Genomic DNA, 19611 nt, shown 5'->3' with positions numbered 1-19611 from the left:
ATGTTTCAGATCATCAAACAAATTTAAATATTAGTCAAAGATAACACAAGTAAACACAAAATGCAGTTTTTAAATGAAGGTTTTTATCATTAAGGGAGAAAAAAAAATCCAAACCCACATGGCCCTGTGTGAAAAAGTGTTTGCCCCCTAAACCTAATAACTGGTTGGGCCACCCTCAGCAGCAACAACTGCAATCAAGCGTTTGCGATAACTTGCAATGAGTCTTTTACAGCTGTGGAGGAATGTTGGCCGACTCATCTTTGCAGAGTTGTTGTAATTCAGCCACATTGGAGGGTTTTCCAGCACGAACCGCCTTTTTAAGGTCATGCCGCAGCATCTCAATAGGATTCAGGTCAGGACTTTGACTCCAAAGTCTTCATTTTGTTTTTCTTCAGCCATTCAGAGGTGGACTTGCTGGTGTGTTTTGGATCATTGTCTTGCTGCAGAACCCAAGTTGGCTTCAGCTTGAGGTCACGAACAGATGGCCAGACATTCTCCTTCAGGATTTTTTGGTAGACGGTAGAATTCATGGTTCCATTTATCACAGCAAGTCTTCCAGGTCCCGAAGCAGCAAAACAGCCCCAGACCATCACACTCCCACCACCATATTTTACTGTTAGTATGATGTTCTTGTTCTGAAATGCGGTGTTACTTTTACACCAGATGTAATGGGACACACACCTTCCAAAAAGTTCAACTTTTGTCTCGTCAGTCCACGGAGTATTTTCCCAAAAGTCTTGGGGATCATCAAAATGTTTTCTGGCAAAAATGAGACGAGCCTTAATGTTCTTTTTGCTCAGCGGTGGTTTTTGTCTTGGAACTTTGCCATGCAGCCATTTTAGCCCAGTCTCTTTCTTATGGTGGAGTCATGAACACTGACCTTAACTGAGGCAAGTGAGGCCTGCAGTTCTTTGGATGTTGTTGTGGGGTCTTTTGTGACCTCTTGGATGAGTCGTCGTTGCGCTCTTGGGGTAATTTTGGTCGGCCGGCCACTTCTGGGAAGGTTCACCACTGTTCCATGTTTTCTCCATTTGTGGATAATGGCTCTCACTGTGGTTCGCTGGAGTCCCAAAGCTTTAGAAATGGCTTTATAACCTTTTCCAGACTGATAGATCTCAATTACTTTCTTTCTCATTTGTTCCTGAATTTCTTTGGAACTCAGCATGATGTCTAGCTTTTGAGGATCTTCTGGTCTACTTCACTTTGTCAGGCAGGTCCTATTTAAGTGATTTCTTGATTGAGAACAGGTATGGCAGTAATCAGGCCTGGGTGTGGCTGGAGAAATTGAACTCAGGGGTGATAAACCACAGTTATGTTTTAACAGGAGGGGACAAACACTTTTTCACACAGGGCCATGTGGGTTTGGATTTTTTTTCTCCCTTAATAATAAAAACCTTCATTTAAAAACTGCATTTTGTGTTTACTTGTGTTATCTTTGACTAATATTTAAATTTGTTTGATGATCTGAAACATTTAAGTGTGACAGACATGCAAAAAAAAATGGAAATCACACCACTGTATAGATCTAATATGCATCTTACTACATACACGCTATAATGCCTTCATATTTTTAGTTAAAAAAAAAAAAAGCATCGGAGTTGCTTAGAAGTTGATAGGCCCCATCTTATTGTTATAGCATCATATTATTGATGTTATATTTTAAGCTACTGCTTGGTCTCGCCACCAATTGAGATGTTAAGCCTGCATGTCAAAACAGAAACTAAAATTTGTGCTGACACTTTAAAGGAATTTGAAAGAAGCAAGCATATTTTCTTCAAAAGACAATTTATTCATCCATTAATGAATCAAAAACATTTTCAAATATTAAAAAAAAAGTCTACAATTCAAAACATCTCTTGTAAACCTCAGTACAGCTTTAGTGAGGCAATAAAAATATACATAGTAAATATTTAAGAGGTCACCATTATACATGTAAATTTACTACACATATACATTCTTTTAAAAACATGAAAAAAAACTTTTTTAAAGAACAGACAACTTAAATGACTACAGTATTGATTTAAGAAAAAAATTGAAGCAAATCAATAAAACAAACATTTAAAGGGCCAGAATGAAGTTCACAAGTAAAACAAAGCTTTTAGCTCTTGAGGTTAAGACTATCAACAGCTCAGTGCACAGACGGTTCAATACGTCGATGACCTACAGCCAGAGGGACGTTAAAGAAAGAAAGATGCAGTTCAATGTCCTTAATGCTCAGTGATTGGGCTGGGGGACTCTGACAGACATCCAGAGCTATTCAGCAGTTTTTCAGAGGACTGGAAGAAGGGGAGGGAGCTACTTCTCGCTGGAGTGTCAATACTTAGTCCAAAGCCTGAAGATGAAGAGCTGCAGCAGGAGGAAAAAAAAAAACAACAATGATGAAAGGGTGAATTTAAAAAGTGCATAGAAATTATTAAAAAAAAAAAATATGCCATTCTCTGCAGTCTACCTTTCACAGTCCGAGTCACAAGAAGCCTTGTCTTCTAATCTAGTGACGTAACTGCTGGAGGGTTGTATGGCTTCGGCCACTGTGTACCTGGTCTTACCAAGAACACACTTTTCAATTTTTGCAGTGCTTAGGTCCGACTGGAGGAACAGGTGGAGCCGACTGTCGGATAACAACAAGGGTGTATGAAGAACACTAGAGGAGAAAGGATATTAAATGAGACCATTTAGATTAGTGACCGTAGATATTTCAAAATAGCTGAAGTCCTACTTTACTTTCACCTTCCCCAGATAAACATTTAGGTTAGGTAGTTACTTTATTAATCCCCGAGGGGAATTTTTTTTCGCTACAGCAGCATACAGAAGCATTTAACAGCCTCAGAGAGTGAAGTAGGGGACAATGCTATAACTGGATTGCACAAACTGTTGAAACTGCAAAGCGACTCACATCTTTAAAAACTCCTGCAGGCCCTTCATCCTCTGGCTAAGTTGCTCTGTGTTCTTCAGATTGAAGAAGGGCTTCCAGGGTGGCAGCTTGGGCAGTTCTCTGGACAAGGCAAGAAAGAAAATCTACTTGACGAGAACTCATAAGAAAAATGATTATGAACATACATGTGTATGAACATACATGGTAAGAGCATTCTGCTCCAGACTATGACGCAGCCAGACAAAATCACTGTAACTCCGCCTCACACAGGAAGTCTTCTTTCGAAAACACATGCTGTTGGTCTGAAAAGACAGACATCCATTAATCATTCTACTTATTAGACAAGTCAAAATTCCCCAAGAAAATACTTTTCAAGAGCCGCTTACATGTATAGAGATCTCATAGTCGACATGCCTGTGCCAGAGGTCATCTTTATGGAGCTGGGGGTCCTGAACACGAACACTAATGAACTCCTGTAAAATTCAAAACCATGGCAGCATTACTTCAAAATATGTTGTAAAGACATGTAAAATGTAAACATAGAAAAATATGTCTCAGTAAAACCTATTTTCCATACCGTCTCAATCTTAGGACAGCAAAATGTCAATCCATTTGCACAAATGAGACAAACAGGACAGCATGCAGTATTAGGGAGCATACTTCACCACTTACAATTATTGAGAAATTGTCTGGACTACTGTCCATCATAATGGGTACAAAAACCTGCAAGAGATAGAGACAAATAAGAGTGTTACAGAGGAAGAATGATCAACTCCAACTTTCAAATGTTATATTTCAAGCAAATACAACAGCCTTTAGTGGGCTTTGTGATAACTACAGAGTAGATTATTTAAAAAAAAAAACCAAAAAAAAAAAACCTGTTGTGTCACAGAAGAACCACCAAGTAAAAACCTGCATGTCTAATCATTTTAATTTGAATCTGCTTTGCAAAGCAAAATCTCGGTGGTAACTATGACTTGCACAAATATTCAAAGCTGATGTAGCCCACAGCAGAACAAAGGGCAAGGAGGAGGATTTAACCATGAGGGGGAAATCTTGGCTCTAAACACTGGCAACATGAACATGCTGGAAAACATTAACACCTTCTGTGGCTCACTACTGACAAAAATAAAAGTCCAGGGAGTTCATTGTCCATTCACTAAACAAATGCTATTATGATGCAATCTATATTATGCAAGAAAACAATGCAATTAGTGATGACATGTGCAAATGTTACACACACACAGCTTCTACAACACTGTTCCCTCACATGACCCTGATACTGGATCATCTGTCCCCTGACACACTGATGAGACAGATGCCATTTAGCCGCCTAGAGTCTAATCAATAAGGGCAAACAATGTTTGCAAACAAATTCATCATGCCACCTCAGAGTTCAGCTGCACGGCCTGCAGAATATCACATGAAATCCTAAAACATTACAGACTAATGTAATTAGATTCACGCTGTAGCTTTAAGGTGACTGCATGTTCATGAAAGCTCGTTGTTAGTTTATGGCAGTACAATTATTCACCAGGTTCACAACTTCGTCACCACAAAAAAAAAAAAAAAAAAACACGTTTGTTGTAGGCAATAAATACTTTTCATACAAATTTCCACTGCCAAAATAGAGTCCAGGATGCTTTAGGGAGATAGTTCTTTATTAAATTCTTTTTTTTTTTTTGCAGTCACTCAAGGTTAGGTTACATGATACAGTCACTTCAGTTTGGGCTGCAATTACGCACAATTGATGAGCCGAGACATTTTCTAAAGCAAATCCAGGACCATATAACAGGGCTGAAACAAGGAATTAACATCTGCTGACCCGGGCAAGATATATGTGCAAACCTCATACAAATATGTAGATATAACCACCACCTCTACAGTACAAATCACCGCTGCACAAACTACAACAAATTGTTTAAGCAGCAAAACATTCAAATGCAAGAATAAGTTTTTGATTGCTTACCTTCTCTTTCGTCACTTCCAGAGAAGCGATCCGATGTTTGTGAACAACGGAGACCGGCTCAGTGACGTTGCCTGAGATTTAGACCTGCCTGGGCTGAACTACTGCTAACACTGCTGCCAATAGGCTACTAACTTCTCCTATTCTCACAGGCAGGTCACGCCGCGATAAAACATACACAAAACGCAACATAAAAATTCGCGAAGGATTTTTTATTTAACTGTTCATCGAAACCAAGCCGAGAGAAAATGATCCTAACTCTCAGTTGAGAGAACCGTGTCACGCGTATCGTTAGTGGGCACCTGTTCCTTATTCAGTTTAAATTCCTTGGATCAGTTTAAATGGTCTCACCTGGGGGGGGGAGGAGGCCAACCAATAGCGATGAAGTGGAGACTAACAGTTTGGATGAGCTACAACCAGTAGAACCATTAGTTCTTTGGCTATGATGGCTGTTTAGTGCTCAGATATTATCAATAGGTAGCCTACTGTTATCAAAAAAGTTATAATTTACAAAGCTTTCCTGTCCATGCTCATTTAGGTGCCGTAGAATAAATTCACAAAACTGTCAGTCCATTTCTTCTTAATGTCTGTTTCTTTTATTGAGAAGAAGTACAAAGGAACTAAATCTTTCAGGGTTTGTAAAATAAATGAAATGTTTGTTTTGCACAAATAGTTTCCTTCATTTAAAATCAAAATAAAATCACAAAGCAAAGCTTGTTCAATCCAAACCTTTACTCGGAGTTGAAGCTTTTGAGAAATTTTAACAATTTGAAAGAGTTTGCATTCACATAGTTTAAAACAACAACTTGAGTGGTTGATATTTCATTCTCTGATTCCGGTATTTTTTAGACTTAGTACTTTCAACTTTCAGTCAGTGCTTGAAAATAACTCAATGCATTTACACAAGTGCTACAATTCAGTACAATTGTGAGGTCCTTGCACTTTACTGAGTATTTGCATTTGATGCTACTTTGCACCTATCTGCATTTCAGAGAGAAATATTGTACTCTCCATCAACTACATTTATTTGGTAGCTTTAGTTAAGTTTAAGATGAAAATGTGACACAGTGAATAATATAACAAGATTGAGACTACAATGCATTGAAAGTTAAAACAGTGTTTTTTAACCTGTTAGCTTCTGACATCTTACAAAAATCAGTGTAGTCAGGGTCAAATTTCAGATGTCTATGAATTGTGAACAGCTCCACCAAATAGTAATTTTCCCCTCTAAACTGCATGGTTTAATTTCAATAAAAGTTTGAAGGATCCAATACCTCACCAAAAGTCAAAGGTTAGAGAACAAGTCCAAAATCTGAAAACAGATTTGTGCATCAGAAATTACTTTTCTTCTTTCCTCTCCTAGTAACCATCTGATGACCCCTCACATTTATTGGATATAAAGGAGTCCCAACTATAGCTCTAGCAGCTACAACAGTAACTTGCTGCTTACACGCTGATGCTTCACTATTAATAATATAATGATATATATGACAATCAGAGCAACCAAAGAGCAACCAAATCAGTACTTATACTTTCATACTTTAACTACATTTTGCTGCTAATACATTGGTATTTTTACTTTTCATTCAGGACTTTTACTTGTAAATGGAGTAGTTCTTCCACCACTGCTATTAGGTCAACAATAATTGCTTTGTGGGCAGTGGGAGGAAACATTGACCAAAACAAAAATGTAACTGCTTTACGACCTCATATTTGAAAATGCAGTTCATACAGACTAATAAACATTTCTAGTCATGACTTGACTTTTTCAAAAATCCTGGCTACAGCCCTGATTTTATTGATATATTTTATGTTGAATCCCAAACAACAATTGTCTTATAGGTGGATTCCCAACATCAGGTCCTCTAATTCAGTTCTCTGATGAGTGACATTCTGAACAATGATATTCACATCCAACCGCAGGTACAACAGGAAGTTGTGATACAGTGATTACATTTTTTTGTTGCCCTCGGCCACATAATATGGAGAGCATAGCACAGGTCATCCACAGCAGTAATTGTAAGATAAGTTGAAATCAACCACGCTGCTGCAGAGTTTGGTTTATACTGTGTATCTTTCCAGACAGAATTTAGAAATACATGTTGGTTTTTGTAGCTAGTTACATTTTGCAGGGTGCAGTTAGTTGTTAAATCAGCAGCTGACACTGGACAGTGAGCATTCCCTTCGCTAAACAGAGATAACTGCAACATGATACAGTATAAAGGCAATAGGCCTAAAGCTTGTTTTGAGCTATTTTGTCATCACTATAGTATGCTTCATTAAAATCAATAAACCAACTTTTGAAAATCGTTTTACTTTAAATTCAGCACTGTCTCAAGTTGCTAAGCCATCAAAGATAATATTTTGACATTTTTTTGACATCAATTGCTTTTACTTGACCGATACCAGTCCTCCTCTCCAGAGTATACAGAGTAATCCGTGTAAATACTAGGCCACATTATACTTATGTTGCTGGCAAAAATACTTTGGAATTAAGAATAAAATTGAAAGAGTTCTTACCAAAATCCTCAGAAGTCTGTTGCTGAATTCGGTCCAGTGGAGGAGTAGGTCAAAACAAAACTGGTGAGTCCTTACCTTAAATGAATACTCTGACTACTCAAGATAGGCTTTTAATTTGCATACAGAGGTCCCTTTATCTGAAGTCAAAAATATTAACTCTTTCAGTAGCTGCTGTAAGATTTCCAAATGTTATATAAGAGAACCATTTTTCATTTAATTTCTTGATAATTTGATTGGCTGAATGCCAAACCAAGTAGAATTCAAAGAGAGCTGAAAGAAAAAGGTGACTCCATGATGTGGACTATGTTTTGACCATCATCATTGTTACACACAGACCTTGGAGGGCATCCTGGTAATGTAGAAAGGAATGGCCACACAAAGTTTCTTTCTTCACTAATATTGAAATAAAAGGATTGTTTCACAGATATTTTATATTACATTAGCAGCCGATGTTAACCAAATTATATATTGTGAAATATATGTATGTATATACGACATCCACTTCATGGCCATAATTCCAGCTAATACAGCAACACGAAGAAAACCAGGTACTTTTTCTGAAAATGTACAATTAGAAGTGCTTGATCCCGGCCTGATTATGTTTCATTTTGGGGATATCATATATAGGTGCTTGTTGTAAAACTGTGATGAGATTATTTAAGCAAATTGGCATACAGGTCATGACTGTGTTTCAATGATTAGACATTAGATTTAATCAAGATGTCCCAGATAAGAAAGGAAAATCTGAATTATGTGCTTTTTGATATATTATTTTTCAACTCTTCTTTGACCGAAAAGATTTTGCTGTTGTTCCATTAAAGAATAAAAAAAAAAAAAAAAAGCACATTTCTGACTATGTTGCTCCAAGTAAGATGTTCCTGTGAACTGTCTCAGAGGTCTTCAGCTGTTAAATTGACATCAAGGATGTGTTCTTGTATCTTAACAGAATGACATGAAGACACTTTTTTTTTGAAAAAAATCTTGTTTGCCACAACACCAGTAGGTCAGCTCTCAGTATTTGTTTCCTGGCAGGACTCATTTCTAATGTGCCTTAAATGCACAAAGACGTTTAATAGCCTTCACTTGCTTTTTCTTTAGAAATATTTTCAGCAGTTAAAAGAGAAACAGTTCACTTATAATTCTTTTTCAGGGAAGATCATTAAAAAGGGACAATTTGAGGCCCACAGTCAGCTCAGATGAAAGGTAAGTTACCATAATGTCATTGAGAATATGCATAAAGGTCCAAGGTCCATCTACCATGTCGTAATTACCAGTTAGGACAACTCGACACATTGCTGAGGAGGAGGCTGTTGCCTGAGACCCAAGAGAGACTCAAGTAAAAGTTGCAACACCAAAACAGAAAAATATTGTCACAAATATAGTCCTGCTTTTCAGAAGAAAAAAAATGTATGTTGTGATTATTACATTCTGCCAAACTACAGCAATGAAAGCTCATCAAGTATTCATGCTCTCTATAGGCCAGAGTTCCCACCACTGTGATCATTACTTGATCAGGCTCCAACTCGCAAAGACTGAATCACTATTCTTCGTGATCTTAAACCTGTTTTACTCTGGAAAGGACAAGAAAAGTAAAAGTCTACTCTGTATTAGAGGTCAAACACGATTTCACCGATTTTTTAGTAAAAAAAAAACAAACATTTAGCCATTTTGTCACTTCAAAAGGTTACCACACTTGCTGGCAGCAAGACCATTTAAATTTGGCCCAGGAAAGATCTCAAAAAGGATTTTAAACCTAGTTTCAAATACTATACAAAATAAGCTCTAATAAAAATAAAGATCAACTTTCAGTTAAATCTGCCTTTGTGCTTTGCTTTTCTCCATAAAAACCAAGCAGTGAAATTTGGCCACATAAAACCTTTAATAGAACATCAAATAATATTTACAAACAGCATACAAAATGTACTTCTGGAACAAAGAAATGAAAGAATCGGCACTAGAGTAAGGTGGGGGAAAAACAGCATCTTGCATGAGATTGAGAAGGTAATAGAAAAGAGTTTTTAAACAATTTAACAGATTAAAGTAGCCATTTAGAAATTAAAACGTGAACAGGTATGAATATGAGTGGTGGTGGGTTCTATCAAAGAGATCAATCATCGGATGGAATCGGAAGACTTCTTTCAGGAAACATCACAACACCATCACCTGCTGTCTCAGAATTAGTTCAGCTAATAATATATATGTACAAGAACAAAGCTCTCCCTGACTGCCACACAATGCAAGTGTTCGAACATCTTCAAAAACAACTAAGGTAGCTAAAACTGGAAGGCAAGCCAGAGGAGAAAATCCTGTCCTGAGGAAAGGGTGTAGGTGATGCAAAGGGACTGCAGGGACCAGAGGGAAGAACTACTGAGCTTCATCCTCTGGACAGGAATGCCATGTCAGTCTCTCCTCGTAGAAGGAGATCACTACCTGAGGGCAGCGAGTGTTGGCCTCACGGGCCGGGACCAAATCTGCTTCATCGGAGTCTTTCCTAAGAAAAACACCAAAGAGGGAGACAAACATTACAGCAATTGTGGACCCTTGGGTACTACGAAGCCATTATTTTAACCTCTGAAAGAAAGTCTGTTGCAGCAGGAATACAGAGGTACATATACATTTTATTCATCTTGGCGGGAATACAACACCACCAGAGTATCATCACGAGTAATCATGAATTTCCCCATTGAATGTTTCAAGTGCTACAATGCAGAAGGATGACAGTTTGAGCTGTGTGAACATAAAGAGGATTTTTTTTTTTCTTCTTTTCTTTTCTAACTCACCATTTCATCAAGAACATCAGCTCCCCGCTGCTGTCTGTTGCACCAATGATCCGTTCTGGGTCGAGGTTCCTCGCAAAGCCACGTGGTTTCTCAGCCTATATGGGGCGATGACAGAACACATGGGCATATGCAAGAAACTGGGGCAGTGACTAATGTACAGGGGTCTTCCGCCATTTTTAAAGTCAAATGTGATGCCTTTGTACGACCCTTTCAATAAACCCCCAAAGTATAACTTCAGGCCAAATTTTTTTTGGGGACTTTGGAATACAAAATTCTCCCTTTCTTTTGTTCAGTGCATGAATTGACTGTATCCGTGATGACACTGATAACAATAGTCTTCAGTTATACTTTAGTTTTACTTAAACTCCAGGGCTTTGTCTGTACATTTATGCGTTTTGATTGTCCATTATTCCTGAGTCAGATTCTGACAGTATTTTTTTTTAAATTAAACTTCACCTGACATAAAGTTATTTACCACTTTAAAAAAAAAAAAAAAAAGATTTTGCGAGATTCCATCATAGTAAGAAATTGTAAAATCAAATCATTCAATTAGAATGTCTGAAAGTCAACTGAAAGGTTTGTTAGGAAGTCTGAACTTTCCAGGTCTGCTACATGCAAACATGAGCATAGCTACGCTGTCACTACAAAGTGCTGGTGCTTTTAAAATCCCATCTGTGTTTCACAGCTTTCTCTCCCGTGGCCCCAAAAATGAACGTCCTATAGCATAAATGGCATCCGGGCTCGCTCATCTGCCTTCAACCATCTCTGCTCATCCCCATCTAGCAGCCACCGCAACCAAAAGATAACATAGCCAGATGTCACCATCTATAGCTAGTTAATGTAACAGTGGAGTCACCCATTGTTTGAACAATACACACCATTAGATGTTTTACAGTAGGCCAGTGTGGGAGACAATTTTCCAACTGGCCTTAAATGCACCATCTGCTGATTTAATACACACTGAAATTTGAAGAAAATGTTATGACCTTACCTTCCCTGATCTTAATGTATTACTTTTTTTTTTAAAGAGCCGTGTGAACCTCTACGTATTTTCTCAATATTGTGATTCTTAAAGAATATTAACTGCTCGACTTAAGTGGTTTGATCCCCAAAGGAATGCTGGCTGGAGAAGTATGAATAAATTCACCACATCTTTCTTTTTGGACTCCGTCTCGGGTTCGTCTGTGGAAGCCTTCCTCTTAACGGGAGCCGGCTTCTCCTTAACATTCTTCTGTGCTTCCAAAAAGGCTGAAATCAGCTCGGGGCAGTCCAGGTTCTCCTCTGGCTCCCAGGTATTGTCAGCCCTGAATTAGCGGGAAGAGGGTCAACATCTGCATCTCAAAATAATCCCCCGACACATATTTCCACCGGCAAAGATGCAAACAATGAAATTGACTTTGAAACCAGCTTGCATGGAGAACGGCAGCTACTTCATGTAACCACAATGACTTTAGACAAAAGTATGGCACAACCCCACACCAGGGAAGCACTGGCACCTCGGCAGGAGGTGGGGGTGGGGGTGTCCCAAGGCAACTCACTCTGTAAATCCTTTCCACTTCAAGAAGAACTCTACTTTCCCATTGACAAGACGTTGGTCGAGAACTTTTTCCACAACAAATTCTTCAGGTTCCTCTTGCGTCTCCTGTGAGTCCTTCTTTCCTTTGATGTTCTGCTTCTTGCCCATTTTGAGCTCTAAAAACAAAGGAGGAGGGTGAGAGCGTCACCGGCTTTACATTGAAAGGGTATATAAAGCTGCTGCCCTGATCTGCACAACAACAACAACAATAAAAAAAAAAACACACACACACACACACACACAAAAAAACAGTAGGCCCCAGGACCACCACAGATGCTGGAGCCGCAAGCAAACTCACTTTATAATACGCTGCCATGCTAATAAGTGCCTACTAACCTACTCAAGGCAACTCGGGACGCAAGTACAGCTATGATAGTAGAAGTTGAAAACATGGCGTCAGACAGCTACATGTTTTGTAATATACAAAGCCAGCCAAATGTATTAACGTTATGAAAGTTAGCCAGCGTGCTAATTGTAGCTCATATAATTTTAGGCCTTTGGTGGGTGTGAAGATTTCCTCGACTCTGCTATGCCGCCTGCAACGCCACATAATAATAATAATTTTTTTTTTTAAATGGTGGCGTAAAGACATTTAAACAATTAAACCCATTTCATAGTGTTCACGTTAAATTAGCAGTGGCGCCTATTTGATTGATCTTAACGCCACGCTCGCCTACATTAAGAAACGCGGTCGTGGATACAACTAGCGGCAACACCGGAATATGCACTTGTAATCCCAGCTCGCTTACGTTGTTTTAAGTCGACATAATGCAGTAATACTCAAAACAATAGAGCAGCTAAGACTGTTGCGACTCAAATCACTGCACAAGCTTGCGTTTCTGGACGCAAGGTCCAACGAGTAAAAACAAAAGCTATCGTTAAGCATACGTGTTACTTTAGTCTTGGAAAACCAACAAACTTCGACATAAATGTTGCATAATATACCGTTTTTCAAAACCGTCTGCATATTCACCGTAAAAACAACAAGAATGGTTTCAGTGATGCCTCTCCACCACGCGGTCAGCTGCCTCTTTATCTCTGGTCTATGGCGGTGGTGCGGGAACGTAGGGCAGGCGCCAAAAGCAAATAGTGGGTCCTCTACGGAAGCCCGTGAAGGAAAACGCGCTTCGCTCACTTACGGGCGCTCCTAGCGGGGGGGCACCTAGCGGGGGGGCACCGTCCCAACGCCCTTCCGGAGACGTGCCGGTGTAAGGTATCAAATGGAAGCCGTAAGATCTGCATCTACCGAAAGTGTTAGGACGACGTCTTTTCTTTTTCAAAACGTGTCCCCGTCATTCTGGTTTTTAAAACAAAGGACACCAAATTAACAGTCCAAAAAAAAAAAAAGATTCTCCAGGGTATGCTGAGAAGAACGAGCCAGTCCGTTTATATATATATATTTTTTTTTTAATCAGAAAAACAACGTCTGCAAGAGCAACTCATATTTTCTAAGCAAAACCATACTTTCATCAATCATCATGCAATCCAACACATTTGCCCTCGGCAACAAAGAAAAACAGTTATGAAAATGAAATGTATACAAACAATAAAAGAAAAAAATCTTCGAGTCGCACCAACTATTTTTTGCAGCTCTCCATTTATCCCAAACACTCAGCTGACAATATAAAGCCATGTACCAAAGAATAAGATGGCAACTTCTAATTAATACTTAGTTCAACTCTCAGATAATCTCAAATATATATATATTAAAAAAAAAAAGCAACATCCAAACAACATTCAAACCTATTAAATAGAGTTGGTGATTGTATTTTTTTAAATTTATTTATTTATTTTTTTAACAAACTGGACAGTTTGTCTACTCTGGGTCACATTAATAATGAAAAATGTATAGTTAACAAGTGCATTGAAGTTCCCCTAACAAAAGGGCATTCTTAAATTTAGTCAAAACTGAACAAAAACTAAGAAGTGAGGTAGAATATAAGCCTGCGAAAAATTCAAAGATATTGGAAATGAAAGGGGTGTAGTCAAATTGTGCTTGAAATGAATAACTCTATACTCATTTAAAACATGAAAAACATTTTTGTTATGATAATGTGCACATGTGGATCATGTACACACACAGTACCCACAACACTTCAAATGCAAATTAAGGCATTGTCATTTAAATCATTGGTATACTGCAAGTCATCAAGACATGTAAAGACATGTAAGGAAAAGAATTATTATAATTTTTTTTTAATTTTACGTTATATTTTTTTACTTAACAGTACATGCCCTCCAATATCTGAAACAATGGTATAAACTTTAGCTCCAATATTCTTATCACTTTGAGATAAAGTTGCCATGTTAAAAAAAAGAACTTGTCTTTGACAGTCTCATGATGCATATAAACACTTCAGGAACCTAAGAAACTTTAATAAATACAATCTTTAACCTCCTTCTTTTACTGAGCAGGTAGACAATGAGGGGCAAGATTTCTTAGAAACAAACACACGTCCAGAGTCTTAAATCTCTATCCAGTGACTGTGTCAATGCTGGTCGTGCTGACTTTTAGACACTTGTCTGTAAAAATGATAAGACGATGACTTCAATGTTAACAGGCACAAAGAAAGACTGATAGCATTTCCAGCAGCGTAGCTGTTCCCTTAAATAACCCCATCTGCTTGTCCATCTTTAATAAGCAAAGAATGTCCAGTGTGTAAGCTACATTTTTCCCATGAGACACTTTATTTACAGAGAATTTCTTATTTATTTATGTTCCGAGTGTCTTTTCTTTTTGCAGCTTTTGCCAATTTAGGCTCCCAACAGCGGTGAATCCACACACACCTCTACAAAAGAGATCCCAAAACCAGTCAGGCAAGTAAGTTCAACAATATCCAAAAACCTCAAGTCTCAGCTGGAAATACAGCATCATTGCTTCTTCTCCTTCTTCCTCTTGTCTATTTTGTTGCCAGTTGATGTGGAGACAACAGGCCGTCTCACAGGCTGAACTACAACCCTCCCATTAGCCCCGCACTGCAGGGTGTATCTCTCTGGGTTCAGGGGCTGTCCTGAATCATCCCTCAGCCTGGCCAGGAGGTCCCTGGTCAGCTGCTTTATCTGTTGGCCCACAGCACCCATTGTCTTGGCTGTAAGCTGTTTCTCCCTCAGTAGTCTGTCTCTCTGAAGTCGCAGCCTTTCCACCTCCTCCTGGAGTCCTGTAATGGCATCTAGTTTACGTTTACGGCAGTTTTGCGCTGCCAGTTTGTTCTTCCCGCGCCTGCGGATGTCCCTCAGGAGAGTCACCTGTTCTGGGGAGAAACTGTGAGTATCAAGAACCTCCAGGAACTCCTCCACAGGCATGTTGACAATCTGCAGGACAGAGAATGGGATGCACATGGCGCGGGCGCGAAGCTCATCACGACTCAGATCCCGTTCTTCCAACAGTGGCCCATCGTCATCGCTAAGAGGCTCCTCTCTGATGCTTTTGTGGGGCAGCTTCACTGATGGCTGGTTGAAAAAAGAAGGAGATGAGTAGCTGTGGTCATGCCACACACTCTCACTCAGATCAAAAGGGGACCACATCGGGGTGTAGTCCGTGATGCCCTTTGAGGGGACAGAATCCACCTCACTGCTGTAGCCCGTAGCTCCACACTCATCTTCACAGTATGAACTGGATGACGATGACATCTCAGATGAGCCTGAAGGAGTAAGCAGTTAATGTTAAGTCAATACGTGAAAAGCAATATCTGGTTTCACGTGCCTTAGAAATAAAAACATTTAATCTGTAAGTATTTGTTGGAGATTTCAACTAACCTGGAGAGGTTGGACCTCCAGAGCTGCTCTCCAAGGAGAGACCGGAGTCCGAGTCCAAGTCCTCGAGGACCTGTGGGTCCATGTTGTCCAGACAGTTCATCAGCTGGGTGTCGATTGTGTCCAGGCCTTCCAAACCTAGCTGATTGATCTGGTCAAACACTGCCTCATCCAGACAGCCATCCAGTGTATTATGTGATGACACGTTTCCTGTTAAATTGCATACTGAGGCGAAGGGGAGCGCGGCGAGGCCCAGCGCCATCCCTGGTGAAGCACCTGCGTTTGAGGTGCCTGTGGACTCCAGTCGGAAGAGGGTTCTTTGTTGTTGGGCGACTGTCCGAGACTCAGCTCTTCCAGACACCACACCAAACACTCCGGCGCTGGTTACCATAGCATCGTGCAAACTGACATCCTGGCTGATGGCGCCGGTGATGTCAGTGTCAAGGCCTGACAGACGCTCAGTAACAAGGGAGTCCAAGTCCTAAATATGGGACACACAATTTAGTTACACTTTATTCATCCCAGCTCTGAAAATCTTCTTACACAATATGCAGAAACAACATTGGTAAAACTCCTCTATTCTGTTATTGTAATTTAATACAAGGCTTTATATAATGACCAAGATCAGGCACTTACATCAAGGTCTGTAACAGAGAGTAAACTGCTCCAGTGCTGGTCAATATCTATGCTTGGAGGATGGTGACGTGCTGGATTGGACAGTGAAGTAATGCCTTCAAGCAGACTCTGAAACAAACAAACAAACACATACATACATTGTGGCCAAATTCTCTAATCATAGCATATTGAATGCTTAACAATTCAGAAGAAAAACCGTGAAAATTAGATGGAAAGAAATGCAATCGTTATATTCTTAGGTCTTAAAACTACTTGTGGAGCTTGTTAAAAAAAAAGAAACCGCCAAACATTCTTTTTCCTGCGAGACGTACAGTAAATATTGTGCTGCACATCCCGAATCTCTCATGGTGTTACTAAAACTGCACAGTCATCAGAATGGTGCAGTCGTGAAGGCGTCGTGAGAAAACGTGATTTTCTGGTTAAAACACTGCAACGTGACTAATATGTATGCAAGTTGGACACATTAATTATGAGAAATAGACAAACACTGTTGTGTGTGCTCATATAGGAATACAGTACAGCTGCAAATCAGAACCTTCTGAAACTGGGATGAAATGTGGAGCACTGTCAATATAGTACGCAGCCACTAATGAGGACAAGTGTGATAAACTGCAATCATACCTCTTGTTCCAGGGTGGAACTGTGAGCCAGCTGAGTGAGTGGAACAGGGTCTTCCTCCTCTTTAACTTTGACGTCTTCCTCCTCTTTAACTTTGACATCTTCCTTCTGATAGGCCAGAGAAAGGCAGGTGGACAGAAGGGGGAACAAGACAGAGGATTCAGGACAGAAGAGAAGAGACAAAGGAAAAACTTTTTTTTAGCTGACATCTTGAGGCCTCCAAGATCATTGATGCATGTCAAGCACTGGAGATAATCGAATTGCTTACAGTATGATTAATCTGTTATGTAATGCTTGTGTTGTGACAGACAAGGTTGGTTTTAATCAACAGCTGCTGTAACAGTTAGGCTAATTACCCAAAGAGATGGACTGATACAGCAATGTGGGTCACCAGCTATCTCAACACGGGCAAAACAAACTATTTCCCATGCACCGCTGATTAAGGGGGGTGGATTCAGCTCTGTTACAAAAGGAGAATGATTTCTGCATCAGTTTTAACGTTAATGCTGGAGGCACAAATAAAGACAAACTGTACTCTCCGCAAGTGTTGTTCTGCCCAAGCTCTGTCTGAGCTTGTCGATATCTACCGGGGGAAGTGTTTCCAGCTTGGACTGGCCCAGTGAATGTAGACAGAAACTGATCATAACCGTTAAATATCACAGCTGTAGTCCTCTCCTTTGAAACAGTGTGTGCCGCCACAAACCACAGCACTTTACCAAACAGACAGTTAAGCCAAATGATTTGACAATAGAAAGGGAAAAGATTAAAAGATGTGTCAACATCACATTATATGTGTCAACAAGAGCCCTTAGGAGGGGCAGTGTTCTGATGTGGACCACTGTTTTTGAGTAAAGCAAACGGGTTGTGAATCCAAGCCTCACTTCCCCAACTTTCAAGGCCCACAGCTTGTGGTTGAGTCTAAAGAGAGAGGGGGGCGGGATATAGTTACACAATTGACAGCATCAACTGGCCTCAGGACATAACATCCACCAAGCAGCTGTTTCTATCCTGAGCTAGAAAAACTGGATTACTGGGTGAATTGAAATATATATGGTGTAATTATGGTCTTAAAACACAGTGTCTGTCACACACTAAAGGTGTCTGTTACATGGAGTATATTTAAAAAAAAAAAAAAAAAAAATTAGTGAACTACTTGGCAAATAGTAGTTCCACACCAACACAATGGTGTTATTTGTTTGTCAGGTTAAATCTATGGTTACCACAGAGAGGGCCTAATGTGACCCACAGTGAGGGGCGACAGGTGTAGCAGACAAGTTAGTTCAAAACTCCTGATGTTTAACTGTCCTGTTAACTAGTTTAATAGATGTAACTAGACTGATTAGTTGAGTTAGCCAAGTTTCCAAAATAGTCATAATTGAACTTATCACTGAATTGCACAGTGAAAATGAATCCGCATTTCGCCAACTGTCAGCGGGTTATCACATTTCCGGGTGCAGAATAATAAATTGTTTATTAGATGGGACACCGACCTTTGTGTGACATGGGTTAGTGGTGTTAGATAACTAGTAACAACATGAGGAAACCATTGCATAGCTTTTAACTTGAGTTCCTCCTCATGTGGCCTACTTCAGCTGGCCAGGCAACTTTACTTGTTAGACAGTATACCGCAGGTTAAGAGTCACATTAGGGCCAAACTTCGTGTTAGATTATATACACACACACACACACACACACACACACACACACACACACACACACACACACACACACACACTCTTTAGGAAACACGCAGGCTCCAGCACCACAAGGCCCCTGTCCGAGTTCAGGGCTCGTCTGGCACACCTCTTGGCCGCCGACGGGCAGGTGTTCGCTGACATCCCGGGCATCGTCTCCGGGGCTTTCTGACAGCGAGTTGGTGTCGGTGTTGTTGCTGGTCGGAGGCCCGCGGTCGGCTTTATCAGTGGCGGACACTTGGTGCACCAGCCACGCGTTCAGCTGTGTGGGGAACCGCGGGGAACCGAGGGTCCTCACCTCGTCCAGCAGCCTGCGACTCGCAAAGAAATAGTCCAACTCGGGACATTTTGGGTGCACGCCGTATCCGTCAAGAGTGTCTCTTAAAATATGAAAGGGTGTCTGGGTGTAGGCTGAGCTGGGACCCAAGTTAATCTCTGTTAAAGGCGTGTAATAGCCGCTTAAGTAGCTGTCGATATCCACGCGAACTCCAATCAAACTGAGTAAGATCGTTAACTGAATTAGGCCTTCTGTAAGGTATTTTTTCGCGATTTGCATTTTCTAAATACTTTCAGAACTGCGATATAATTGTGAAATCCTGACCCGACAGTTCCTCTTTCCCGAAAGGACAAAGGGAAAAGCCGAACAAAAGAGCACGCCTTCCCCTGTCAGACAAAGAGGTCCGCCTGTACCGGCGAAATCGCTGTTAGCAGTCAGCTATCAGCTTTCATTACCGGTTACCGGGAAGTTCTTGGCGCAAACATAGCAAACACGCTCACTCGTTAGTACCGTATGGCGCAGAGGTGTTTCGTCGGCGATACCGAGCCCTACCGACCTTAAATTATGACGTGAACTGAAACTGAAACATACGACATGCTAAATGCTGTTACCGTATAGTGCTGCTACTAGGGGAACTTCGTTTCAGAATTTGCATATCGCGTTCTGAGTGGACCAACGCGCCCACCACAACAGAATCTGATTGGGCGATCCAAATGTCTGTTATAGTTTTGACCAATGAGAGCAGGGGACAGTTGTTCGCTGCAGCCAGCCTACACCCAAATGTTAATTACACATTATTGACATGAATAATGTACGAAATCAAAATAATATCACTTTAGAAATACCTATACAAAGATATTGTTCATTGTAGGATTAAATATATTCATGAGCTCACTGATCCCAAGGTGAATTCTCAGAA

The 19611-nt window shown here is 40.2% G+C and overlaps 3 protein-coding genes across 4 annotated transcripts; all 3 read right to left on the bottom strand.

Annotated features, from left to right (window-relative positions):
- Positions 1–2071: 2071 nt before the first annotated feature.
- snx10a (sorting nexin 10a) lies at positions 2072–9340 on the bottom strand. Its single transcript, XM_069699786.1, has 7 exons — positions 9336–9340; positions 8920–8929; positions 3259–3345; positions 3074–3174; positions 2894–2992; positions 2450–2641; positions 2072–2346 (listed from the first exon to the last, which is right to left on the bottom strand). Exons 1-7 carry the CDS (start codon positions 9338–9340, stop codon positions 2208–2210), a joined length of 633 nt encoding a protein of 210 aa, XP_069555887.1. The 3' UTR covers positions 2072–2207.
- On the bottom strand, positions 9214–12803 carry cbx3a (chromobox homolog 3a (HP1 gamma homolog, Drosophila)). Of its 2 annotated transcripts, none has more exons than XM_069698808.1 (5): positions 12660–12803; positions 11677–11830; positions 11286–11442; positions 10139–10233; positions 9214–9849 (listed from the first exon to the last, which is right to left on the bottom strand). In XM_069698808.1, exons 1-5 carry the CDS (start codon positions 12679–12681, stop codon positions 9723–9725), a joined length of 555 nt encoding a protein of 184 aa, XP_069554909.1. In that variant the 5' UTR covers positions 12682–12803; the 3' UTR covers positions 9214–9722. The 2 variants fall into 2 exon arrangements, with proteins under 2 accessions (XP_069554909.1, XP_069554919.1); XM_069698818.1 differs by having other exon boundaries at positions 12688–12801.
- Positions 12804–13492: 689 nt separating this feature from the next.
- On the bottom strand, positions 13493–19319 carry nfe2l3 (nfe2 like bZIP transcription factor 3). The gene is made up of 5 exons (XM_069698796.1): positions 18453–19319; positions 16725–16826; positions 16104–16211; positions 15471–15948; positions 13493–15355 (listed from the first exon to the last, which is right to left on the bottom strand). The coding sequence occupies exons 1-5, from the start codon at positions 18969–18971 to the stop codon at positions 14586–14588; spliced, it is 1977 nt and encodes a 658-aa protein (XP_069554897.1). The 5' UTR covers positions 18972–19319; the 3' UTR covers positions 13493–14585.
- Positions 19320–19611: the final 292 nt, after the last annotated feature.

The sequence above is a fragment of the Brachyistius frenatus genome, unplaced genomic scaffold, assembly GCF_029030835.1.
Source record: "Brachyistius frenatus isolate BFR_SWC_R1_liver_20210118 unplaced genomic scaffold, ASM2903083v1 Contig_2, whole genome shotgun sequence".
Lineage (NCBI taxonomy): Eukaryota > Metazoa > Chordata > Actinopteri > Embiotocidae > Brachyistius > Brachyistius frenatus.
Note: the sequence above shows the minus strand (reverse complement) of the source record. Positions and strands in the feature narration are given on the sequence as shown.